Source organism: Pan paniscus, chromosome 19 (assembly GCF_029289425.2).
Source record: "Pan paniscus chromosome 19, NHGRI_mPanPan1-v2.0_pri, whole genome shotgun sequence".
Lineage (NCBI taxonomy): Eukaryota > Metazoa > Chordata > Mammalia > Primates > Hominidae > Pan > Pan paniscus.
Window position 1 is genome coordinate 92,966,829 of NC_073268.2, and position 25,832 is coordinate 92,992,660.

At 55.0% G+C, this 25,832-nt stretch overlaps 1 protein-coding gene across 3 annotated transcripts in view; it reads left to right on the plus strand.

Annotated features, from left to right (window-relative positions):
• The window catches only part of MGAT5B (alpha-1,6-mannosylglycoprotein 6-beta-N-acetylglucosaminyltransferase B), an 85,134-nt gene that overhangs the window by 48,572 nt on the left and 10,730 nt on the right, over positions 1-25,832 (plus strand). For all 3 annotated transcript variants that reach the window (XM_055101150.3, XM_063599431.1, XM_055101149.2), the window contains 4 exons: positions 7,808-7,939; positions 10,001-10,134; positions 15,990-16,120; positions 24,075-24,230. In XM_055101150.3, the coding sequence (XP_054957125.1) occupies positions 7,808-7,939; positions 10,001-10,134; positions 15,990-16,120; positions 24,075-24,230 (553 nt within the window). The remainder of the gene's footprint in view (positions 1-7,807; positions 7,940-10,000; positions 10,135-15,989; positions 16,121-24,074; positions 24,231-25,832) is intronic.

A 25,832-nucleotide genomic window follows, 5' to 3' on the forward strand; every position in this document is an offset into this window, starting at 1 on the left:
TTGCACACCAACCATCACTGCAAATATATTCAGCACACACAGGCCAGTGGCTCGGGATACGAGTGCGCTGACTGATGAGCCAGGCAGGTCCGAATGTCCCTCGAAGTCAGTTTCTTTGCTGTGTCTCCGGCCTCTGCAGGGCCGTCCATAGTCATTTCTCAGCTGCCCCTGGCTTCACTTTCTTGTTGGGTCTCGGGGGTGCCTTCCCACAGCAGGTATCTCGTCACCCCAGTCCAGCATACATTTATCACTTTGAAGGATCAGCAGTTTGACCGTGGGCTGTCACTTGTCATAAGTGACTCCATTTTGAGATTATTTAGGATCACAAAACACTATCCTATATCACCACCTGCCCCTCAAGTCAGAGTAGCTTTGGTAAAAGGAATGCATTTTCCTGGGAGCCCGACTGCTTTTTCCTCGGCATCTCTAGCGTGAACCAGCGGCCCTCAATATCCGAATCCAGGATGCAGGGGCTGCGTCTTAGCTTTTGGCCCTCATCTCCCACTGAGACTGCTCGAGTGGGATTGACAGCAGAGTCTTACCCCAAGGTCCCTGCACAGGTTGGTTCTCAGCAAAGGTTGGTGGAACCGGATAGAATAGCAAGAGCCTCTGGCACACAGGAATCACCCAAGGAACTGAAAATAATCCCCGACGCCCAGGCCCCAGCCCGGAGCAAATAGAGGGACCCTTGGGGTGGCCTGAGCACCAGGAGCTAAAGCCTGGATGAGAAAACCTGGGTTCGGGCTCAGCATTTACAGGCATTTATTCTAGAAATTGAGGCCTGTCTGTAAGGAAGAGGACTGGGAACGACCGGCGGGCTGAGTTCCCGTTCCTCTTCCTGCAGCCGTGCTGGCAGCCAGCGGGGTGAGTGTGCGGTTTCCTCCAGCTCTCCTGGGAGCATGACCCTATTCTTAGCCCTGAGTTTGCTTACTAGGAAAGAACGCTGGGGAAGAAAGTGTCAGCTTTGGACGCCAGCCCCACTTTGGGTCTGCAGTGTTGAGGATACGCTGCTCCCTCAGTTTCCCTTTCGGAGGCTCCCCCCCAACAACTGCACGCCTTGCACCGCACCCCCACCCCCGCACCCATGCTTTGTGGTAGCTTCGGCTAAAGAGCACCCAGACTGTGCCTCCATCTGCCTTTGGACTCCCTTTTCCTCTGAGCCAGGGACCCTGAGGGGGCCTGGCAGTTCTCAGCTGTAGCCCTGAACCCTCGAGGGCACAGGGTACATGCTGGGGATGCTCAAGGGCATCGCCTTTTCAGGAGATGGGAGCTGAGGGCAGGGCCATCCCAGTGGCTGCATAAAGCAACTCTGGGCTGCTTCTGTTGGGTACAGGGAGGTCAGTCCATCCTGGGCAGGAAGAAAATGCTGCAGGACGGTGTAATTCTTTCCTCGTTAGTGATCCTAACCCCTGCTTCCTAAAGCAGCTCATTAGATGTCCAGTTCAACCTCTGAGTTTCTTCTTTCTGCCCCCATCTGGTCTGTCAGGGACCAGACAGTGGCCTGTTGTGGTAATGGGCCATGGCAGGGTTGGGGGCTGCCCATGATGCTTGGGAAACGGGCACTGGTCAGGTTTGGAGGATTTCAGGGCCCTGGGGAGACAGAACGTCCCAGGCTGCCCCAGCTGTGTGTTCCCCTTGAGAGTCACCCAGTGAAGTTGCGGATCCTGCCTGCACTTCAGCCCCTGGAGTCAAAGATCTCTGACTACTTTGCAAGGATTCTTTTTAATTAGGTCCCTCCCACACAAGAGAAAGAGAGAGAGAATAGTGTGTTCCACAATTTGAGCACTACCTGGAGAGATTATTTCTAGCCACAGACTAAAGGCACAGAGAGAAATAAAACCAGGGAATTTTTAGCTTAGAAGAGACCGTGGAGATTTGCCTGAGCACGTGTCCCACATGTGGAGGCGGACACCAGAGCGATGTGGTGGCTCGTGGAAGGCTACCCAGCAAATGCCTGCTGGAGCTCCTGCCCAGGGATATTTTTCATTGCCAGAATTCAGCATTTGAATTCCTAGCCGAGGGTTTCTTCTATTAAGTGAAGGTTTATTTTTCTCCTCATCCCATCTCCCCATCCTCCTCTTTGATATTTTAGCAAAGAGTGCCTGAGCCAGTCCCTCCCTGGATATTTACAGAGCCCCTATATTGTTTATGGCCAGCTGGGAGTCCCAGGCAGGTGGGGAACGTGACAGCTGGAGAAGATGGGACCTCAGCCCCTCTGGGAGGCAGAGTGCTTGGCACGGGAGCCAGGAATGTGAATGGGTTGACTTAAAAATTATTTTTAAATTATTCCTATTTTTAAGACCGGGTCTCACTCTGTTGCCCAGGCTAGAGTGCAACGGTGTGATCACAGCTCATTGCAGCCTTAACATCCCGGGTTCAAACGATTCTCCCACCTCAGCCTCCTGAGTAGCTGGAATGACAGGTGCATGCCACCATGCCCGGCTAATGTTTTGTATTTTTGGTAGAGATGGGGTTTCGCCATGTCATCCAGGCTGGTCTCAAACTGCTGGACTCAAGCGATCCTCCCACCTAGGCCACCTAAAGTGCTGGGATTATAGGCGTGAGCCGCTGTGCCGGGCTGGCTTTTTAAAAACTTGTAGTAAGATGCACATAACATAAAATGTGCTGCTGTAACCACATTGAAGTGCACAGTTCAGTGGCAAAGCACACTCGCATTGTGGTGCAACCATCGCCACCATCCATCTCCAGATTTCTTCTTGCCAAACTGAAACTCCATACCCATTAAACAATAATTTCCTATTCCTTCCTCCCCCGAGAGGGTAGCTTTTCCGGGTGGATTAATTTGGGCACAGTGCAGGGGCCAACTCTAACCAGGTGACCTGCGGAAATGCTCCATTCCCCTGGACCACCCTACCCCTACCCCTTTCCTCTTGGGATTTAGACTCCTATTCATCTGGCCTGGGGACACTCAGAAATATATTCTAACCAGCCAGTTTGGCAATTCCACGCAAACTTCCCCGTCCTTCCCAAGCACTGGCTGTTGGCAGTGGGCAGATGGAGGGGTATGCAGCAGATGCATTTCAAGTTCCTTCTGCCCCTGAGGTCCTCCCCCCGCCACCCTCCTATCTGTGGGGGCTGCTGAACCGTCCTCTTGACCCAGCCCTCGACTGAGAGTACAAGAGAAATGAGGACTTGGCCTTGGAGGTGCAGAAAGGTCTGGATGGGAGCGTTTTGAGTTTTCAGCAGGATTGGTGGAAATGCACAGCCGAGCCTCCCGGGCACCTTTGGTTGAAGGTTGTCGGGGGACGGCGTTTTCAATTCATGTCACTGCTCCAGCCAATCACTTAGCGTAAAAATGCCCATAAAAGTAAACTTAAATTACAAGTGATAAAGCTATAGCCTCCTCTCCCAGCAGCTGACCTCTCTGCTCTCCAGGGGGTGAGGCTCAGATTTCTTCTGATAAGAGCAATGAGGCTGCTGCAGACACCTCCAGGGACATCCTGCCCTTCCATTGAAAATCCTTGTTTTCCAGGGCTGGGGACATGTGGGCTTCTCCTTAACTCCTCCTGGGAAGGGGATGCTGCTGTCTCTGGGCCGATTTGTCTCCCTCCTCTCCTGTGATGTCCTTTGAGCACGTGGAAGGCCACTGGGCTCAGGTCCAGACCCAAAGGCCAGTGAGTGACCAAGGCACCTTCACCCCTGGGCCCCTCACTCACCCATACTCTCTCTCCAGAGAGGCTTTTCTTGGCCAACTATTAAACATTGAAACCAGTTCTCATCTACCGCTTTGTGTATCGCTTCATAAATACAGCAGATGTTTAGTGGGTCAGGTCCTGTCCCTGGTCCTGAATGTTAAAGATGACCTGACCCTGCCCTCCTCAAAGGGGGCCTCCAGGTGGGAAGAGGTGACTTGGGACATTGACCAGGTGTGTCCCAGGTATGGAGGGAGCATAGCGGGAGGGGTGTCTCAGGTAAGGCTTCCTGGAGGAGGAGGCGATATTTGAGTTAAGCACGTGGAGGTGAGAAGAGTCTTCTAGACCCAGGGAACAGTTTCTGTGAAAACAGGGCACTGTCGCAGGAGAACCTTGGTAGGATCAGAGGGGAGGGTTTGGCCGGGACCACCTTGAAATTTCTGTGGCACCTGGCCTCACGTGTGACAGGTACAGGAAGTGTCTGGTCTCACTTATCTTAGTTGCATGCTGGTGACAGCTGCTGTCTTATTGTAGATTCCTTCTCCCCCATCCGTTAATATTCCTCCCTTTCTTCTGGTTTAGTCAAGACTTTGACTTCACACTGAGCAGGGTGTGCATGGGGGAAGCGATTGCTCAGCAGGGGGCCCCTTTTCCTGCCCGGCTCTGGATCTGGGTGCCAAGGTTTAGGGCTGATGCTTCGTGGGGTGAGGCCTGACTGCCCAAGCAGGTCCTGCATCAGGTGGGGCTCAGCGGGGGTCCACCTTCCACCCACTTCCCTGCTCCCTCCATGCACACCCAGTGGGCCTGTGCTGGAGAGGCTGCTGCAGACCCTAGGGGGCACAGGGTGTGGTGCAGGGGCTGCAGCTGTTGCTTCCACAGGGGTTAGGTGGGGAAGCATCCTCGAAGTCCTGGCTCAGAGGCAGTGGGAAGCCTCAGAAAGGGTCAGAACCCCGGGGAGATGTGATCAAGTTTCCATTGTATAAAGACTCTGATCCCAGCTCTGCTCCTTCCTGGCTGTGTAACCTTGGGTAAGTTACTCAGCCTCTCTGTTTCCTAATCTGTAAAGATGGGAACAGGATGAGAATGGGTCTGATCTGGTAGGGTAGTTGCTAAGATGAAAGGAGCTGATGAATCAGTAAGTTGAAAGCACATAGAATGATGCCTGTGTCCAAAATGTTAGCCTTGAAGATGGCGAGGATGATGGACTCACCTTAGAACCGCAGCGTGGTGGTCTCCCAGGAGAGGGCTGTGACGTGCTGCAACCCCTCTGTCCTCTCAGTGGCCCTGGTGTCTGGGACTAGGGTCAGGGGTGTGCTCAGTGATGGGGCAGCAAAAGGAAGCTCCCAGGACAGAGAGATAACATGTTGCCTGGAAACCAACCAGCGATCTGTAGGGAAGCCAGTCATGTTCCTGGTGCAGGTAGCAGCTCCTAGACCCACCTACGGTTTGTATTTTCAGGATTGTCTTAATTTTACTAGACCCAGATTCCATGTGGGAGGAGCAGCCACCCCCTTCCTGGTTTCTGCAAGGAAGGATACAGAGGGAGCGTCTTTGTGTTCTTTTGTGTGTGGTTCTCAATTGGGTTGGAGAGGTGAGGAAGAGGGGACTTCTGGAGCCCCAGGGCAAACAAATGAAGCTTCTTTCTGGGCCATCAGTTTTACTGGAGGAGTTTTGGGAGTGAGAAAGTCCATGCTTCACAGGAAACAACAGGGATGTCTTGCAGAGTGAATGCAGAATTTGTTCAACACTTAAACCTACCACCAAATATTTCATGAAGTCTCCAGGTTGTGGGAGTTGTTCCCTGTGATGGCTCCAGACCCCTGGGGTCTGTGTTTCTTCTCCTTTGCTTTCTGGATATTTCAACCAAAAAGCTGAAGAGGCAGGCACTGCCTTAGAAGCCCTGGATCAGAGAATCCCATGTGGCAGGTGGTCTGTGTTGGAATGAGGGGAAGACAGGAAGGTTGGAGGGATGGAGGAGCCCTTGGCCATTTTAAGTTTATAGACAAGAAATGAGGAGGAAATGGTTATTAGGTTTTCACATTCCCCTCTCACACTTAGCAGCAAAGGTTCTGACATGGTGGGGAAGCCAGTGTGGGGACAGCTCAGGAGGCTGGTGGTGGTACTAGCTGGAGGTGGGGGGCAAGGCCCAGAGAAAGCGCCTCCCCTCTTGCTGCCCTTCTCTGCAGGGCAAGGCTGACCTCTGATGGCTTAGTCCCTGTGCTGGCAGCTTCTCCCCACCTCTTTCCATCACAGTGCTGTCAGCAGGTGACCAGAAACATCATTGACACGGCACCACTTTGGACGGTGTGCTAACGGGATGGTGTGCACAGTCCCCTCCCCGAGCTTCTGAGCATGCGCAAAGCGAGCATGCACCTTTCGGGCCGGTACTTTTCCACCTGGCCTGAATGGTTTCAAGGAGCCCAGGCACAGCCCAGGAAACTGATCAATCCTGGCCACTTGCCGTTAATGAGGAGGTGACCTTGTCAAAGCTCATCACCTCCCCAGCCTGACTCTGCTTATGATGTGGGTCCCCGAAGGGCCTCCCTAGTAGGAGGTGTCCTGGGCCTCCTGCAGAGCTGGCACCTGAACCCTGAATCCTGGGGAGGTGGGCATCCCCGGGAGATGGGGCCCGATGGCCTGGCTGCTTCCCAGTCTGGGTTGGGAGCAAAGGATGGTGACATCCAGCCCCATGAGGTGATGCACCCACCAAGAGCTGTTGAGAGAGGAAGATGAAGACAGGGCACGTGGCCTTCTCTGCTTGGGCATCCCCCCTGCCCATCCCTCCACCAATGGGCCTCTCCTCAGGACGCCTCCACCGTGCCTCAGCACACGCTGATCAGGTCTCCGCTCCAGCACCCCCAGGTGTACACACCTCACACGGCTTGTGCTCCTGGGGCTGGGGACACATCCCACGTGTCTCTGAGTTTGTGATATGGGCACAGGGCCTGGCACCCGACGTGCACTCAAGAAACATTTGTTAAAGAGAATTATCCTGAGGACCCAGTGGGGAGGGGGTGTTTGGGGAAGCGGGTGCCTGACCGGGTTCTGCATGCATTCTGAGCTCCCGGGCGTCCTCCTCTGGTGGAGTGGGGATGGGAACGTGGAAGGGCCGTCTCTGCGGAGGACAGTACATCCCACCTGACTCAGGGGCTCAGCATAGACTTAACTGAATGAATAAGTGACCGGATGCCTCGTCATCCCCTGCGGGGGAGAAACTGAGGCTGTGGAGTTGGAATAAGCAGGGGCTTCTGGCGGGAGGAGCTGGTTTGTACGGATGCTGGCAGGGGGGTTGTGGGCAGAGGAGTTTAAATTGGCAGCTGTGGCTGCTGGGACAGGGGGCTTTGAACCCTTCTCCAGGGAGGTGGACTGAGCAGATGTGGGGATTCTAAAGGAAGCCATGGGGTGTGGTCATGTCCTTCCATGTCCTCCTGTCCATACCCCTGGAGCTGGGGGCCTGGGGGGTCCAGCAGGAGGAGATGACCCAGCAGCTCCAGCCGGATGGGATGCCAGATGGCAGAGGGGCACCACCCCTCCTCTGGCCAAGCTGCGTCTTCCAGGTCACCAGAGGCAACCTTGTCCCAGATGAAAACCTGTGTGTAAATAACCCGGCAGGTGAAGGCAGGCAGGTCCTGTGCGGTGCCTGGGGTGGGAAACAGGTAACCAGTGGCCTGCAGCAGCTCGCGGCCTCAGCCAGCCCTGGGCGCCAGGAGCTCAGTCAGCACTGCAAGACTGCACTTTTCTGAGGCAGGAGGTTTGGGGCCCTCATCCAGACAAACACGTAGCTGCGCTGAGGACTGCAGCCAGCATCCATGGGATTTGTGAAAGTTAGAGAAAGGCTCCCTCTCTGGGTAGCCACAGCCCTGCGGGAGCACATTTGTGTCAATGACAAAAGGTGCCCCTTCTTCCTGGCAGGTAGCCCAGGCTGGGTGCACGGGAGCCCACGCTGACCTCAGTCCCACCTGCCCCTTGCTGGATTGCCTTGTGCAGTGAAAAACCTACGTTACCGTACAGGGCCATCCTGCTCACTTCCTTTCTGAGAGTCTGTGCTAAGCTCTCTGCACTTTTACAGTTCTTTCTGGGCTCTAAGGAACTGGGGTGGCTGGTTGGGCAGGTGGGTTTCTTGGGGCCCAGAATCTGAAGGGCTCTTCTCTCAGTAACTTAGGGGTACCGCCAGGCCGGGGAAGCTGCCCGCTCACCATGCCCCTGCCCTTCGACCTCATCTACACTGACTACCACGGCCTGCAGCAGATGAAGCAGCACATGGGACTCTCCTTCAAGAAGTACCGGTGAGAGGGCGGCCAGAGGGTGGGCACGTGGCCCACATGCCAGGGGAGAAAGCTCCTCCTTCACGCCCTGCCCCCACGTCCCCACTCAGCCAGCTGGGCCCAGGTGGGAGAACATACTGTCCTGCATCCTGCCCTCCGCCCTCCCCTCCCCTCCCCCCTCCCCTCCTCCCTCCCCTCCCCTCCCCCTCCCTCCCCCTCCCCTCCTCCCTCCCCTCCCCCCTCCCCCTCCCCTCCTCCCTCCCCTCCCCCCTTCCCCTCCCCTCCACCCTCCCTTCCCCTCCCCTCCCCTCCCCTTCCCCCTCCCCTCTCCCTTCCCCTCCCCCTTCCCCTCCCCCTTCCCCCTCCCCTCCCATTCCATCCCCCTTCCCCTTCCTACCCCTCCCCTCCTCCCTCCCCTCCCCCTTCGCCTCCCCTCCCCTCTGCCCTCCCTTCCCCTCCCCTCCCCTCCCCTCCCCTCCCTTCCCCTCCCTTCCCCTCCCCTCACCTCCCCTTCCCTCCCCCTCCCTTCCCCTCCCCTTCCCTCCCCCTCCCTTCCCCTCCCCCCTCCCCCTCCCTTCCCCTCCCCTCCCCCCTCCCCTCCCCCTCCGCTTGCCCCTTCTCTCCCCTCTCCTCTCCCCTCCCCACCCCTCCCCTCCCCCCCTCCCCTCTTTTCCCTCTCCTGTCCCCACTCCTCCTCTCCCCTCCCCCTCCCCTCCCCACCCCTCCCCTCCCCTCCCCTGCCACTTCCATGTCTGCCTCCTGGCTAACTCAATGATAATTAATAAACCACCCAGGGAGTTGCTCCATCGCCCCTCTGCTGCTTTGAGGCTGGGGGCAGGGGGCCGGGGTCATCTACATGGAGCGGGGCTGAGGAATTGGAGAGAGGGGTATAAGGGAACAGGACATTAACCAGGGCTGTGACCCTGCTGTGGGGACCTTGGGGTGGGGAGAGTTGCTCAGCACACCCCTCTCTTCCTCCACCCCACCCTCTCTCCATCTGGAGGAAGGCCAAGGCCATCGCTCCCTGTCTCACTGCAGCCAGTGGGATGTGGGGCTTAATTTAGCACAGAGAGCCCTGCTATTTATTACGTGTGCTCCAGTCCCATTGACGATCCCACATGATTTTATTAGGGAAAAAAGTGACAGGCAGTGTTATTGCTTTTATTATTAATGCGAGTTCTCTATGCACTCGGCTCTCTCCTCCCACCCCGGGCCTCTTCCCTGGGGGAAAAGTGCCAACCTCAGCACTCTGCAGACAATTCTGGGTCACCAGGAAGGACACTGGGGTGAGGAGCTCCTTGCAGGGCCCCTGAGTCTTGGCACTTTTTTTCAGGTGCCCCTTCCAGGGAGTAGGGTGGGCAGAGGGGGTGGTTCTGGGGCTGTGGCCCATTGAGAATGGCCTCGGAGTTCGTCTGGCCCCGTGGTTGGCTTATCTATAGGGACAAGACCCCTCTGGGTTTTGAACTTGGGCCTCCACCCCTGGAGACAGCAGAGGGAGAAGGGCCCTGTGGAGCAGAGCCTCTGCCCAGCTGCAGGGTCCAGCCCTGCTGGGACCAGCCTTGCAGAGGAGGCTCAGAAGCGCTGCCCTCCCAAAGACAGCCCATGGGGCAGTGCCTGGGACCCTGCCTCTTGCATCCTGGCCCTATAGACTGGGCACATCCAGGGGTGTCAGGCTCCTGAGCAGAGGGGCTATGACTCCCTACCCAGGCAGATGCAAATTGTATAGAGGACCCAGGGGACACCAGAGAGGGACCCCCTCTCCAAGCAGTGCCTCCCTTCTGGATGGCAGTAATGGCTACAGTTCCTGAGTGCTAACCAAGGACCATGGGCCAGGAGCTTCCCTACAACCCTGAGACAACTGGGCTGTTGTTTTTCCCACTGGACAGATGAGGCAGCACAGAGAGGTGAAGGCACTTGCCTGTGGTCACACAGCAGGGCAGTGTCCTAGTCCAAGTGCTAACACACACTGTGCTACTCTGACCCCACCACTGGCTGGTGACAGTGCTCGTGGCCGGGGCAACTTCAGCCCAGGGACATGCAGGGAGGTTGCTGACCCTGGTTCCCGGTCCCCTGGGGGGGCAGGTGCCGAATCAGGGTCATCGACACCTTCGGGACGGAACCTGCGTACAACCACGAGGAGTACGCCACGCTGCACGGCTACCGGACCAACTGGGGCTACTGGAACCTCAACCCCAAGCAGTTCATGACCATGTTTCGTGAGTGCCCCACAGGGCAGGGGTGGGGTCGGGGGTCCTCCTCATGGTTCTCAGAGGTGACACAAGAGGCGGCCAGGGTCTCACTCCTCCCTCTCTTTCCTTCTCCAGCCAGTGGGGTTGGTGGGACCCAGCAAGCATCGCCTTCTCCTGCTCCATAAGTGTGTGAACCAGGAAGGAAGCCTCTGGTGCTATTTGGGGAGCAGGAAGCATGGAGGGGGTGTCCAGGGCGGGGTGACCTCCCCAACTCCAGCAGATGTAGCCTTCACCCTCCAGGAGGGAGGTTGGGCACACAGTTCCAGAACACAGGGGACTCCGTGGCCTTCCAGAAAGAGAGGCTTTCCAGAGTAGGCTGGAGAACTTCCCTGGGTGGAAAGGAGCCGGCAGGCAGTGGGAACAGATGCAGTAAAGAGGGATGTGGGAAGAACTGGAAGGTTCTGGAAATGCAGGAGTGGGCTTGGCTTCCAGGGCTCCAGGCAAGGAACGTGAGTGGAGCTGGGCTTCAGCTGTTTGTTTGTTTTTTGAGACAGGATCTCGCTCTATTGCTCAGGTTGGAGTGCAGTGGTGTGATCTCCTCGGCTCACTGCAGCCTCGACCTCCTGGGCTCAAGTGATCCTCCTGCCTCAGCCTCCCGAGTAGCTGGCTTTACAGGCATCTGCTCCCATGCCCGGCTAATTTTTATATTTTTTGTAGAGAAAGGGTTTCACCAGGTTGCCCAGGCTGGTCTTGAATTCCTGGGCTCAAGCGATCCGCCCACATAGGCCTCCCAAAGTGCTGGGATTACAGGTGCAAGCCACCGTGCCCGGGTTTCAGCTGTTTTTAATGATACTCTAAAATGTATACACACACTGACCTATCCTGTTAAACGCAGCTCACTGAAAACAATTTCACCTTTTCTTGACAACTCAGGGTCAGTTCTCTGCCTCCCGGGCTCATGGGCCTGCCCTTCTGGACGGCAGAGGTGTGCGGAACTGCGTCCCTTCCTTGTGTCTGGTTCACGCTGCGCTCTTCCACCTTGTTGGGAGGCTCTCAGCTGTCACTTTTAATTGTTGTCAGTACATCTGCCTCCAGCAGCATCTTGCGTGTGGCTCTTTGAAGGCTCCAGGCCAGAAAGCTAGATAAGCAGCCTTGTTAGGATTGCATCTATTAAACTAAGAGCAACGTAGACTCTGAGCGGAGTCCTGACGGACTTGCTTGTGAGTAAAGTATGTGATTTGTATTTGGCCTGTCAAATTCATGGCATCTCTTGTGGGTGCTTGGACTATTCTTTTTTTTCTGATTCTCTAGACTCTAGGCTATATTAGGGGCAGATGTGATTTTTGAATAAATAAGTAATGGCATCATTGAATCCCAGAAGGTTGGGAAAGTGGGAAGGTTCCTGGGGCTCATGCAGTCCAGTTGAGAAAACTGAGGCCCAGAGAGGTAGAGCATACAGCCTGAGGTCACACAGCTCAGTTGGGACCAGACTCCTTCTGCAGGGCCCGTTTCAAGGTTGCATGAGACTTCTCACTGTCCTCCCAGCAGAAGAGTGCTTGGGGTAGAGCAAGCACAGGGAGCAGATTTCTGGAGGGAAAGGAAATGGGGAGTGGAAATAGAGGCAGGGAGGAAATGATGGTGCTCCGGGCTGTGGAAGAGGAAAAGCTACGGAGGTGAGAGGCTTGGGTATTTAGATCACTTAGAAAGGAAGCAGTCAGGCCAGGCATGGTGGCTCACACCTATAATCCCAGCACTTTGGGAGGCTGAGGCAGGCGGATCATGAGGTCAGAGACTTGAGACCAGCCTGGCCAACATGGTGAAACCCCGTCTCTACTAAAAATACAAAAATTAGCCGGGTGTGGTTGTGGGTGCCTGTAATCCCAGCTACTCAGGAGGCTGAGGCAGGAGAATCACTTGAACCCAGGAGGTGGATGTTGCAGTGAGCTGAGATCGTGCCACTGCACTCCAGCCTGGGCAGCAGAGCAAGATTCTGTCTTGGGGGAAAAACAAAATAGAGAAAAAAGAAAAAAAGGAAGGGAAGCAGTCAGATTGGAGGCTGGTAAGAGGAGCATGGAGGATCAGGGCACGGAGGAGTGGGGTGTTTTAGCCAAGGTTCCTGAATTCACGTCGGAGGACCACTGGATAATTTTTTTTTTTTTTTTGAGACTGTCACTCAGGCTGGAGTGCAGTGGCGCGATCTCGGCTCACTGCAACCTCCACCTCCTGGGTTCAAGCGATTCTTGTGCATTAGCTTTTGGAGTAGCTGGGACCACAGGCACACGTCACCTAGCCTGGCTAATTTTTGTATTTTTAGTAGAGAGAGGGTTTTACCTTGTTGCCCAGGCTGGTCTCGAACTCCTGAGCTCAGGTGATCCACCTGCCTCGGTCTCCCAAAGTGCTGGGATTCCAGGCGTGAGCCACTGTGCCCAGCCAGGGCAACATTTTTATTGAGGTGTATTATCCTGTCGGACTGCAGGTGGCCAAAGACGATGAAGCAGGGAGGAGGGGGAAGCAGAGATGGATTAAGAGGCTTCTGCAATATCCTGCACTGAGAAAATGAGGACTTGTCCCAGGGTGGAGCCCGCTGGATGTGGATTTCCAGACCTGGCAAACTCCTACTCATCCTTCAAAACCTCAAGTGAAATGTCTCCTCTTTTTACCATCACTTTCACTGATCCCCTCATCTCCTACTCCTGGCAGAATGTATTGCCTCTTTACCTCTATTTTTATAATTCTTAAACTTAACTCCGTTAAAGCATATGTTGAAGTATGCTAGTTATTTGCTTATACATTTCTTTTCCCTGATAGATCATGAGCCACTCAAAAAGGGGCCACTAATTGGTTTATCTTAATCTCTCTGGAGCCAACCTAGGTCCTCAGAGAACATTAATTGATTGGATAAATCAAAGAAAGTAGGGACAAAAAGGAAGAGGGAGGCTGGCCAGTTTTAATGGCACAGAGTCCAGGAAGGAAGTCATGAGCAGGCCTGTTCCCATCTAGCTGGCTGATTTCCCCAGGGAGCTAACTGGGGGGCTGCTGCCTCTCCTGGCCTTACCCTCGCTCTGCCCCCAGGAGCTCTTGGCTTAATGGTCCCTGTTATTTTAATTGGTTGCAATACTTCCCTGTCCCCCTCTGACTGGCTTAGCTAATTGTGTTCTAAATCTGCCTCTTCTGGTGGAGTTGGTGGAATGAAGGCAGTTTAGTGAAAGATTCTTGAGCTTCAGAGAGTGGTGGAAACAGGGGAGAGGGCTGGGTGGCAGCCTTGGAGAAGCCAGAGGGGAGGGGAAGATGGTGCCGGACAGGTAAACAGGGTCGGGCAGGGGCTGCTTTGCCTGGCATGGACAGAGCCTCCTGAGACGGGAGAGCTGTCCTGACCCTGACCACCCACAGAAAGAACTCCAGGCCTCCAGGGCTCCTCCTGACCCTCCCAAAGCTCTAGAGGAGAGATCGTTTGGTTCTGTAGTTGAATTTTCAGGCCCAAGAATCTGTGAGCTTTGGGAGCACTTATACAGGAAACGATCGTCTCTTCTAAGCTGTACCAGATGTTGATTATTACGTCTTGTGGGCCTTGAGGGGTGGGTGGAAATACTACAGTAGATTTACACATTTGATTAAAGCATGCATCCCAATTGGAGAAACGTTAAAATGTGGGGGATGTGCATTTGAAATGAAGAAATAGGGTATTTAGAATCAAGGCCGTTGTGGGAAATCAAGGCTGGGCAGCTGCTCCCAGCCTCCTCACTCACCATAGCCCCTTCCGTGCAGGAAGGTAGATTAAATATCATTGGATTCAATAAATGGTTTATTCGGGATCCTAGTGCGCAGAAGGCAGGGCTCGTGTGCCTGCAGATTCGTAGGTCTCATGTTCCTCTTAACCCCTCGGTGGCGGACAGAGCTTTAGCAGTCACTGCACTCCACACACGGCCATGGAATTGGAGCGTGAGATCAAACATGTTCCCTGGCCTTGGTGTGCAGGAGGGTGTGTGTCCTTATGGACAAATAAGTCAAATGGCAAGGAAATCCCGGGGCAATCCCTGCTGTAACAGAGACCTAACTGCCGCAGATGGGGCCACAAAGGGAGGCACAGTCCACCCCAGAGAAGGCTTCCAGGAGGAGGTGTCGTGTGAGAGGGGCCCCGAAGGCTGAGTAGAATTTCCTCATCCGAGACAAGGGAGGAGGGCAGTGCAGGCCGAGGGGACAGCAGCAGGGGCAACGCTTGGAGGTGGGAATGGGAGGCTTCTCCCCGTCTCATCCATCTTTGTCCAGCATTCATAAAGCCAGCCCAGGCTCTGTTTCAGGTGCCGGTGGCACAGAAGTGAACAAAACAGAACCATTGTCCACAAGGGGCTTTTATTTTAACAATTATTATTATTGTTTTTGGAGATGGAGTCTTGCTCTGTTGCCCAGGCTGGAGTGTAGTGGCGTGATCTCAGCTCACTGAAACCTCCGCCTCCCAAGTTCAAGTGATTCTCGTGCCTCAGTCTCCTGAGTAGCTGGGATAACAGGTGTGCGCCACCACACCCAGTTAATGTTTGTATTTTTAGTAGAGATGGGGTTTTGCCATGTTGGCCAGGCCGGTCTTGAACTCCTGACTTCAGGTGATCCACCTGCCTTGGCCTACCAAAGTGCTGGGATGACAGGCATGAGCCACCACACCTGGCCTATTCTGACAATGATACATGAACAAATAAATGTATAGTCTAATGTCTGGTCAGTAAGTGCTGTGATGAAAAATAAAGCTGTTAGGGGACAATGAGTGACTGGGGTCAGGAGAGACCTCTCACTGGCCCATGAGCACAGTTCTGTATGGAGAGGGGTTGTGTCCAGCAGGGCTCTGGGTGGGCTGGATGGTCAAAGGTGCGGTGGGAGGAGATGGAGGCAGAGCCTGGTGATTGTCGGGCGGACTTTGGCATATGGGGTTTTGTGCAGAGGAGGAACCTGATATGGCCTAGATTCAAAAGTGTCATTTCAGAGAAAAGACTCTACCAAGAGAGCCACAGGAATGAGGAGGCAGCTGTCAGGGTGGTCCCATTGAGAGCTGATATGGCCTAGGCCGGGGTGCAGTCACGGAGAAGGTGAAGAAAGTTCTACCTGGCATGACAGATGCTGCCTATGGGCACAGGTGGAGGGCGAAAAGATGGGTCAGAAGCTTGGGGCTCCAGGGACTGTGAGGAGGGCAGAGTCCCTGCTGGTCACCCGGGGGCCTCAGCCTCAAACAGGGGGACGTGATGACCTCTTAGGCTGCTGCTGCTACTGCTGCTGGTGCTTCTTCCTTCTTCTTCCTCCTCCTCCTGTTCCTCCTCCTCCTCTTTCTCCTCCTCCTTCTTCGTCTTTGTCTTCGTCTTCTTTGTCTTCTCCTTCTTCTCCTTCTTTCTTCTTCTTACACAGGGTCTCGCTCTGTTGCCTGGGCTGGAGTGCAGCAGTGCGATCATAGCTCAGCTCACTGCAGCCTTGAACTAGTGGGCTCAAGCGATTCTCCCACCTCAGCCTCTCGAGTGTCTGGGACTATAGGCGCGTGCCACCATGCCTGGCTGATTTTTTAATTTTTAAATAGAGACAGGGTCTCACTATGTTGCCCAGGGTGGTCTCAAACTCCTGGGCTCAAGGGATCCTCCCGCCTCGGCCTCCCAAAGTGTTGGGATTATAGGCGTGAGTCACCATGCCAGGCCTAGGTTTCCTTCCGCTCTGATCTTTGTAGCAGTCTCTGGGAAGGGGGTTCGCAGGCCAGGGCACTGATTACACCCTCCCCACCGCACTCCTATGCCCCGCCCCCTTTCCCACCCCTGCCAAAAGAGGACCTCTTGGGCGGGGCAGTCCAGGGAGGCCTGGGGCTGCCATTGGTTGTTTGGTGACCCCATTCCTTCTGCGTGCTCGGGCTGCAGCTCATACCCCCGACAACTCCTTCATGGGCTTCGTGTCCGAGGAGCTCAACGAGACGGAGAAGCGGCTCATCAAAGGCGGCAAGGCCAGCAACATGGCCGTGGTGTACGGCAAGGAGGCGAGCATCTGGAAGGTGAGCGCGGCCCCTGCGCGCGGGAAGCACCAGCCTGCTCGGCACAGGCCCCCGCCTGGGTCCCGCATCTCCTCCTTCCAGGATGCGGTGCCCTCTTCCCGCCCCAGCCCTGCATGCTGGAAATGTCTCCCATGAACCAGTTCAGGACAAAAAGTTCCTAACTGCTATTTAAAGTCACCCAGCCTAGGAGCTGACAGCTTGTCCCCCGGACTCTCGTAATAAATGATTCCTTAATTGAGGACTGTGACTAAATCTTCCACCCTCCCAAGAAACAGATCAATAGACAATGTAAGCCCAGCAAGGGCGTCTTCGGTGGATGGGGGGGTGGTCAGGCTAGACTTGGGAGTTCTGTGAGATGAGAGGCAGAGAGAAGCAGGAGAGGCTTAGAGATTAGAACCCCATCTTCAGGGTTGGGGGTCCCCAGAGAGGAGCTGCCTGCATGGGGTGTTGTCTGCGAATCATCACTAACCTGCTGTCTCTCTCTCTCTTCCTTGTGCTCCCCCTGGCCACGAGGCAGCTCCAGGTATGGAAACCGCTTGCCGCCTGCCCCCTCTACCCTCTGCTCCCTTCCCCTCTCCAGCAGCCGCTCCAGGGGTCTCTCCTTGTGATGTTCTCCTGACTCAGGCTCTCTGGGGCTTGTGGCTCCTGTGGATGGACCAAGGTGGGGAAGAGGGTGATGGGGACAGCAGGGTCCTAGGAGCCGTCTTTCCTGGTTCCTCTGTCACAGGGAGGCAAGCCCCGGGAGGTCAAGGTCCTGCTTGGCACGGCCACAGGGCAGCCCCTGGGTGTGAGAGGGACCAGCGTTGGATGGGTTATTACATCAAGCAGGTGGCATGAGGTCAAGGTTAATAATGAAGCTACTGATCAGGGGAAGCCCCTGTATCCTACATCAGGCCTGTTACATCATCATTGGATTTAATCACTCTCCCAGCTGTACTGGTTAGGATTAGATCCGGCTGTCACAGGGAAACCCCAAAATAATCGTGATTTAAACAAGATGGAAGAATATTTTCTTTCCTGCTTGCAAATTTCGGAGGTCGGGAGGGCTGGTGTGGCGTTCCCCGGGGTCTTCTTACCTTGACCCGTCGTGTTTAGTTTCCACCTTGGTCTTGCCTCATGGTTCAAGGTGGCTACAGGTATTCAAGTCATTATATCTGCATCCCAGCCAACAAGGAGAAGGAAGGAGCAGAGCGGGACACCACGTTTCCCACACTGCTCATCAGCTCCATCTTGGCCACAGGGTCATGCCCACTTCCGGGGGATGCTGGGTGGCATTATTTCCAGGCAGCTCAGCTCAGTGTGCCCAGCCCTGTTCTGGGTTCTATGACTGAGGAAGGAGGAGAGAAGGAGGACTCAGGGGGATCTCACCGTCTGGGTTGTGTCCACCCAGGACGCTGCTGTTCACTGAGAGCTTGCTATGTGCCAGGCATTGTGCTAAGGGCTCACGTGCATCGCTTATTTAACCTTCACACCATGAGGTAGGTGCTGCCTGTGATCCTGCCCACTCTACAAATGAGGACACCAGGGCACAGTGGGTTAGAAGGTGACCCATAGCTAGTAAGCGCCGAGCTGATGTTCCAGCCTACATCAATCTAAGTCCAGAGCCAGGGGTGCTTGGCCCTGACCCCACAGCCTGTTCAGCATTATGAAGCCTTGGAGAATGGCAGAGAGAAGGCTTGAAAGCAGGAATCAAGGTCCAAGACCTCTGCTGAGGTGTCAGAGGTCACTGTGGGGTGTGGAGCGGGGAGCTGGGAGATGAGGCTCCCCATGCCGATTGCCACAGCTGCAGGGAAGCCCGGGAAGCCGTGGGCACTGGGCGCTGGAGAAGAGGGCAGAGTCGGAGGGTCGTGGAACACACAGGGTCTACTTTTATCAGAAAATGCTATTAAGAAACTGGCCCAAGAGAATGAGAGGTTATGAAGTCTGGAAAGAGAAAGGTTTTATCTCTAGTGCTGGAACTTCTGTGATAGCCTGAGGCAATCCTGTTCAGCTAGAGACCTCAAAGAAACTGCTTCCAAAAAAAGACATCTTTGCTCTGGTGTTTGTAACCAAAGGAAGTCAGAGGTGACTGGATGGAGAGAAAAATGAAAGCAGCATCTTGGGAGAGATGCCTTCCAGAGTACAGGGGATCAGGTGGCCGAGAAGCAGAGGAGGAAGGAGGGGAGATGGAAGGTCAGGTCTTTTATCATCCTTCCAGGGAGCAGGAGCTGGGGACCCAGGGCAAGGCGTTGGGTGATTTTTGTGCTAAGCGGGTCTGTCTTATTCTGCATTCCCCAGAAAGTGGAGCCTGAGGCTAAGACTTAGGTGCTATTTTAGTAGAGTGTAGTCCCAGGAAGCGAGGGGTGAGGGATCAAGGGAATGAAGCAGGAAGGAGGCAAAGGCAGCTGGTTCAGGCCCGGGGCAAACCCACCCTCATCCGTGGAGGAAACATTCCAGGCCCTCAGACAGTCATCTGGGTGAGCTTGGGTGGAACTTTTCAATCCGTAGGTGGCAACCCATGGATAAATTGTGAAGCCAACTCAGGGAGTCTTGACTAGCCTTTTTGGTTCGTGTACAATTTTTTGTAGAAACATATGCTTTCATTTCTCCTGGGTAAATGCCCAAGAATATAATGGCTGGTTAATACTGTAGAAGTGTGTTTAACTTTTTTTAAAAAGGTGGTCATGCCATTTTATAGTCCTACCAGCAATGTACGAGGCTTTCAATTCTTTAACAAATTCATCAATGCTTGGGATGGTCAGTCTTGTAAATTTCAGCCGTTCTAACAGGCATGGAATGGTGTCTTCTTGTGGTTTAAACTGGCATTTTCCTAATGACTAATGATGAAGATATTTTTGTGTGTTTATTTGTCTTCCATATCTTTTTTTTTTTTTTGGTGATGTGTCTTTTTAAAAACTTTTGCCCATTGAAAATATTAGGTTGTTTGTATTAGGTTGTTTATTTTCTTACTATGGAGTTGTTAGAGTTCTTTATATATCCTCGATCCAAGTCTCGTATCAAATATACGCTTTATAAATATTTTCTTCCAGTCTGTGGCTTGTCTCTCTCTTTTTAAACATATATATATTATATAATTATATATATTATATATATTATATACATTATATATAAAATATATATATATATGTAGATAGAGAGAGACAGAGAGACGGGGTCTCATTACGTTGCCCATTCTGGTTGCAAACTCCTGGGCTCAAGCGATCCTCCCGCCTCAGCCTCTCAAAGTGCTGGGTTACAGGCATGAGCCACTGCGCCTGGCCTTGTCTTTCTCTTAACAGTGTCTTTCAGCCGGGAACAGTGGCTCATGCCTGTAATCTCAGCACTTTGGGAGGCCATGGCGGGGTGGATCCCGAGGTCAGGAGATTGAGATCAGCTTGACTAACAAGGTGAAATCCCATCTCTACTAAAACTACAAAAAATTAGCCATGTGTGGTGGCTTGCACCTGTAATCCCAGCTACTCAGGAGGCTGAGGCAGGAGAATCATTTGAACCCGGGAGGCGGAGGTTGCAGTGAGTCGAGATCGTACCACTGCACTCCAGCCTGGGCGACAGAGGGGGACTCTGTCCCAAAAACAAACAAACAAAACAATGTCTTTCAAAGAGAAAAGTTCTTAATTTTAATGAAGTCCAGTGTTTTCTTTTAGGGATTGTGGTTTTGGTGCTGTATTTAAGAAATCTTTGTCTAACCCAAGGTTACAAAGATTTTTTTCCTGTTTTTTTTGTATAAGTTTTATAGTTTTAGATTTGCATTTAAGTCTGTGATCCATTTTGCATGAACTTTTACATATAATAAGTAAAAAGTTCTTTTTTTTTTTTTTTTTTTCTTTTTTATTGATCATTCTTGGGTGTTTCTCGCAGAGGGGGATTTGGCAGGGTCACAGGACAATAGTGGAGGGAAGGTCAGCAGATAAACAAGTGAACAAAGTTCTCTGGTTTTCCTAGGCAGAGGACCCTGCGGCCTTCCGCAGTGTTTGTGTCCCTGGGTACTTGAGATTAAGGAGTGGTGATGACTCTTAACGAACATGCTGCCTTCAAGCAGCTGTTTAACAAAGCACATCTTGCACCGCCCTTAATCCATTCAACCCTGAGTGGATACAGCACATGTTTCAGAGAGCACAGGGTTGGGGGTAAGGTCACAGATCAACAGGATCCCAAGGCAGAAGAATTTTTCTTAGTACAGAACAAAATGAAAAGTCTCCCATGTCTACCTCTTTCTACACAGACACAGCAACCATCCGATTTCTCAATCTTTTCCCCACCTTTCCCCCCTTTCTATTCCACAAAACCGCCATTGTCTTCATGGCCCGTTCTCAATGAGCTGTTGAGTACACCTCCCAGATGGGGCGGTGGCCGGGCAGAGGAGCTCCTCACTTCCCAGTAGGGGCGGCCGGGCAGAAGCGCCCCTCACCTCCCGGACGGGGCGGCTGGCCGGGCGGGGGGCTGACCCCCCCCACCTCCCTCCCGGACGGGGCGGCTGGCCGGGCGGGGGGCTGACCCCCCCACCTCCCACCCGGAGGGGGCGGCTGGCCGGGCAGAGGGGCTCCTCACTTCCCGGTAGGGGCGGCCGGGCAGAGGCGCCCCTCACCTCCCGGACAGGGTGGCTGGCCGGGCGGGGGGCTGATCCCCCCACCTCCCTCCCGGACGGGGTGGCTGGCCGGGGGGGGGGCTGACCCCCCCACCTCCCTCCCGGACGGGGCGGCTGGCCGGGCAGGGGGCTGACCCCCACCTCCCTCCCGGACGGGGCGGCTGGCCGGGCGGGGGGCTGACCCCCCCACCTCCCTCCCGGACGGGGCGGCTGGCCGGGCGGGGGGCTGACCCCCCACCTCCCTCCCAGACGGGGCGGCTGGCCGGGCGGGGGGCTGACCCCCCCACCTCCCTCCCGGACGGGGCGGCTGGCTGGGCGGGGGGCTGACCCCCCACCTCCCTCCCGGACGGGGCGGCTGGCTGGGCGGGGGGCTGACCCCCCCACCTCCCTCCCGGACGGGGCGGCTGGCCGGGCGGGGGGCTGACCCCCCCACCTCCCTCCCGGACGGGGCGGCTGGCCGGGCAGAGGGGCTCCTCACTTCCCAGAAGGGGCGGCCGGGCAGAGGCGCCCCTCACCTCCCGGATGGGGCGGCTGGCCAGGCGGGGGGCTAACCCCCCCACCTCCCTCCCGGACGGGGCGGCTGGCCGGGCCGGGGGCTGACCCCCCCACCTCCCTCCCAGACAGAGCGGCTGGCCGGGCAGAGGGGCTCCTCACTTCCCAGTAGGGGCAGCTGGGCAGAGGCGCCCCCCTCCCACCTCCTGGACAGGGCGGCTGGCCGGGCAGGGGGCTGATCCCCCCACCTCCCTCCCGGACGGGGCGGCTGGCCAGGCGGGGGGCTGATCCCCCCACCTCCCTCCCGGACGGGGCGGCTGGCTGGGCGGGGGGCTGACCCCCCCACCTCCCTCCCGGATGGGGCGGCTGGCCGGGAGGGGGGCTGACCCCCCCACCTCCCTCCCGGACGGGGCGGCTGGCCGGGCAGAGGGGCTCCTCACTTCCCAGTAGGGGCGGCCAGGCAGAGGCACCCCTCGCCTCCCGGACGGGGCGGCTGGCCAGGCGGGGGGCTGACCCCCCCACCTCCCTGCCGGACGAGGCGGCTGGCCGGGCAGAGGGGCTCCTCACTTCCCGGTAGGGGCGGCTGGGCAGAGGTGCCCCTCACCTCCCAGACGGGGCGGCTGGCCGGGCGGGGGGCTGACCCCCCCACCTCCCTCCCAGACGAGGAGGGAGGACGCTCCTCACTTCTCAGACGGGGTGGCTGCCGGGCGGAGGGGCTCCTCACTTCTCAGACGGGGCGGTTGCCAGGCAGAGGGTCTCCTCACTTCTCAGACAGGGCGGCCGGGCAGAGACACTCCTCACATCCCGGACGGGGCGGCAGGGCAGAGGTGCTCCCCACATCTCAGACGATGGGCGGCCGGGCAGAGACGCTCCTCACTTCCCAGATGTGATGGCGGCTGGGAAGAGGCGCTCCTCACTTCCTAGATGGGATGGCGGCCGGGCAGAGACGCTCCTCACTTTCCAGACTGGGCAGCCAGGCAGAGGGGCTCCTCACATCCCAGACGATGGGCAGTCAGGCGGAGACGCTCCTCACTTCCCAGACGGGGTGGCTGCCAGGCAGAGGCTGCAATCTCGGCACTTAGGGAGGCCAAGGCAGGCGGCTGGGAGGTGGTTGTAGTGAGCCGAGATCACGCCACTGCACTCCAGCCTGGGCGCCATTGAGCACTGAGTTAACGAGACTCCATCTGCAATCCCGGCACCTCGGGAGGCCGAGGCTGGCGGATCACTCGCGGTTAGGAGCTGGAGACCAGCCCAGCCGACACATCGAAACCCCGTCTCCACCAAAAAAATACGAAAACCAGTCAGGCGTGGCGGCGCACGCCTGCAATCGCAGGCACTCGGCAGGCTGAGGCAGGAGAATCGGGCAGGGAGGTTGCAGTGAGCTGAGATGGCAGCAGTACCGTCCAGCTTCGGCTCGGCATCAGAGGGAGACCGTGGAAAGAGGGGAGAGGGGAGAGGGGAGAGGGGAGAGGGAGCTCTATCTACCACACAGTCCTTCTCTGAATATCTGAATGTCTTAAACAATACTTATTGACGGAAGCGTAAAAAGTTCTTTTACTTTTTTGCATATAGATATCATGTTTCATGACCATTTATTGATGAAACCATCCTTCCTCCACTGAAATGTTTTGCACCTTTGTTGAAAATCAGTGGACCACACTGTGTGTGGGTCTATTTCTGGAGTCTGTATTCTGTTCCATTGATCTGTTTGTCTATCTTGATGCCAATACCACACTATCTGGATTACTGTAGCTTTATAATAAGTCTTGACATCGGTAATATAAGCCTGCTAACTGTGTTCTTTTTCGAAGTTGTTTTGTCTATTCTAGGTTCTTTGCATTTCCAAATGAGTTTTAGAATCAGCTTGTCAATTTCTACAAAAAAGTACTGGGAGTTTGATTGGGATTTCAATGGTTTTTTTTTTTTTTTGAGTTCTGGAAAATGAATATGAAAAATTGTAGAGATAATTTAAGATCAAGAATGACTCTATTTTACTCCAGAGAGAATTTACTTTTACTCTTGGCTTGTAGCTGGGGGCCCTAGCAATCTCGGATCACCTTGATCAATATGGTGATTAAGACAAAATGGATTCAGCCCCTGCAAGGACTGGTCTAGCTCTGTTTCATCCTTTTCTCTAGGGTGGAATTCCTCTGAGTTCTAATTCCAAATATGGAGCTTCCATCAGAGGTCCACCTCCTTCAATGAAAGAAGGGATGGGCAGATAAGATGGATGGATGAGAGGATGGATGGATAGATGGATGAGTCGATGGGTGGATGGGTGAGTGGAGGGATGTGTGAGAGGGATGGATGGATGAATGGGTGGGTGGATGAGTGGAGGGGTGGATGTTTGAGAGGGATGGATGGGTGAATGGATGGATGGGTGGGTGGACGCATAGAGTGATGGGCAGGTGGACAAATGGATGGATGGGTGATGGATGGATGGTGGGTGCATGGATGGATGGTGGGTAGATGGATGGATAGGATGGATGGGATGGGTGAGAGAGAGAGATGGATGAATGGACTACAGAGAGCTCCACAGCTCCTCAGAGGAGCTTAGAGGTCATTAGGGGTTCAGCAGAGGCCAAGTGGCACCACATGAATCCATTTAAATGTTGGTCCCCATAGGGTTCCTTTGGAAAGGAAACAGTTTCATGGCTAAAAGTAATCCTGAAGCCTCTGCTCTAGTCCAATCTCTGCCACTCATAGGTTTTGAAGGCCAGAGAGGGGAGGGGCCTTTCCCAGTGTCCCACAGCCAGTTAATGGCCAACCTGAGACTGGGTCCACATCTTCTGACTTCCAGACCAAAGGGATCTCCTCCATGGACTTTGCCTTCTGTGGTTTGCATGTGGTTCCCATCTCCTCCTCTTCTTTTTCCAGGGGAAGGAGAAGTTCCTGGGCATCCTGAACAAATACATGGAGATCCATGGCACCGTGTACTATGAGAGCCAGCGGCCCCCCGAGGTGCCAGCCTTTGTGAAGAACCACGGCCTCTTACCGCAGCCTGAGTTTCAGCAGCTGCTGCGCAAGGCCAAAGTGAGCTCCCATCCCCCGCACCATTCTCACACTTGCCGGCTGCAGACACTGAGGTCACCACCCATGCCTGCCACCACCACTCAGGCCCCTTCCACATATGGACATACCCCAGCATGCTCTGCTGCCCTGAGCCCCACATCTGGCCAGAGCCCAGGGGCAGAGATGTGGGTGCCCACCAGGCAGGAGAGGTCCTATAGAGAAAGGGACCTGGGCAGGGCCAGCAGAGCAGCAGAGCCGTGGCTCAGTGATGGGGAAGTAGAGTTGGACTGCCCATCCGCCCCCTTGCAGTACCAGTCCAGCCAAACGGACTCCTGGGTCAGGCCTAGCTTTTGGAGACACTGAGCTGGGGGGTGGTTGGGTGGGTGGACAGAAGGGTCCTGGTTAGAGTGCCATTGAGCCACTAGTCCTGAGTGACTGCTTCAGGGGTCCCTGAGCTGTACTCCTGGAGCAGCAGTTGACACAGTGGGCAAAACCCTGACTGGACCCTGGAGTATCAGCTGAGGCTGGAGAGTCTCCAGCCAGCTTCTAGGCACCCCCTCACCCTCTTTTTTATGAGACAGGGTCTTGCTCTGTCACCCACGCTGGAGTGCAGTGGTGCAATCAGGGCTCACTGCAACCTTATACTCCTAGGCTCACGCAGTCCCCTCACCTCCGCCTCCCGAGTAGCTGGCATACACCACCACACCTGGCTAATTTTTAAATTTTTTGTAGAGATGGTGTCTTCCTACATTGCCCAGGCTGGTGTCAATCTCCTGGGCTTAAGCAACCCTACCACCTCCGCCTCTCAAAGTGCTGGGATTACAGATGTGAGCCACTGCACCTGGCCCCAGGCCCTCTCTTGATCTCACCATAGCTTGTTTCCCAAGGCATCTTGGATGTGTGTGTGTGTGTGTGTGTGTGTGTGTGTGTGTGTGTGTGTGTGTTGGGGGCAGTGGAGATGCTTGCATGCAGTGAATAACCTGAACAACCTCACAGAACAGCCCTGGATTCAGAATCATTTATTAAGTGCCTTCGAGGCCAGCCCTGTGCACTCCTAGCACAAGTTACTTAAAAAATAATAATTTTGGCCAGGTGCGGTGGCTCACGCCTGTAATCCCAACACTTTGGGAGGCCGAGGTGGGCGGATCACGAGGTTAGGATATCGAGACCATCCTGGCCAACATGGTGAAACCCTGTCTCTACTAAAATACAAACAAACAAACAAAAAATTAGCTGGGTGTGGTGGCGGGCGCCTGTAGTCCTGGCTACTCAGGAGGGTGAGACAGGGGAATTGCTTGAACCCGGGAGGCAGAGGTTGCAGTGAGATGAGATGGTGCCACCGCACTCCAGCCTGGTGACAGAGCAAGACTCCGTCTCAAAAAAAATTTTTTTTCAACTTTTATTTTAGGTTTAATGGGTACATATGCAGGCTTGGTACCTGGGTATATTGCATAATGCTGAGGTTTGGGATATGAAGGATCTTGTCACCCAGGTAGTGAGGATAGTACCCAGTAGTTAATTCTTCCGTCTTTACCCCCTTCCTCCTCCCCACTCCAGGAGTCCCCAGTGTCTGTTGTTGCCATCTTTATGCCCATAAGTACCCAATGTTTAGCTCCCACTTAT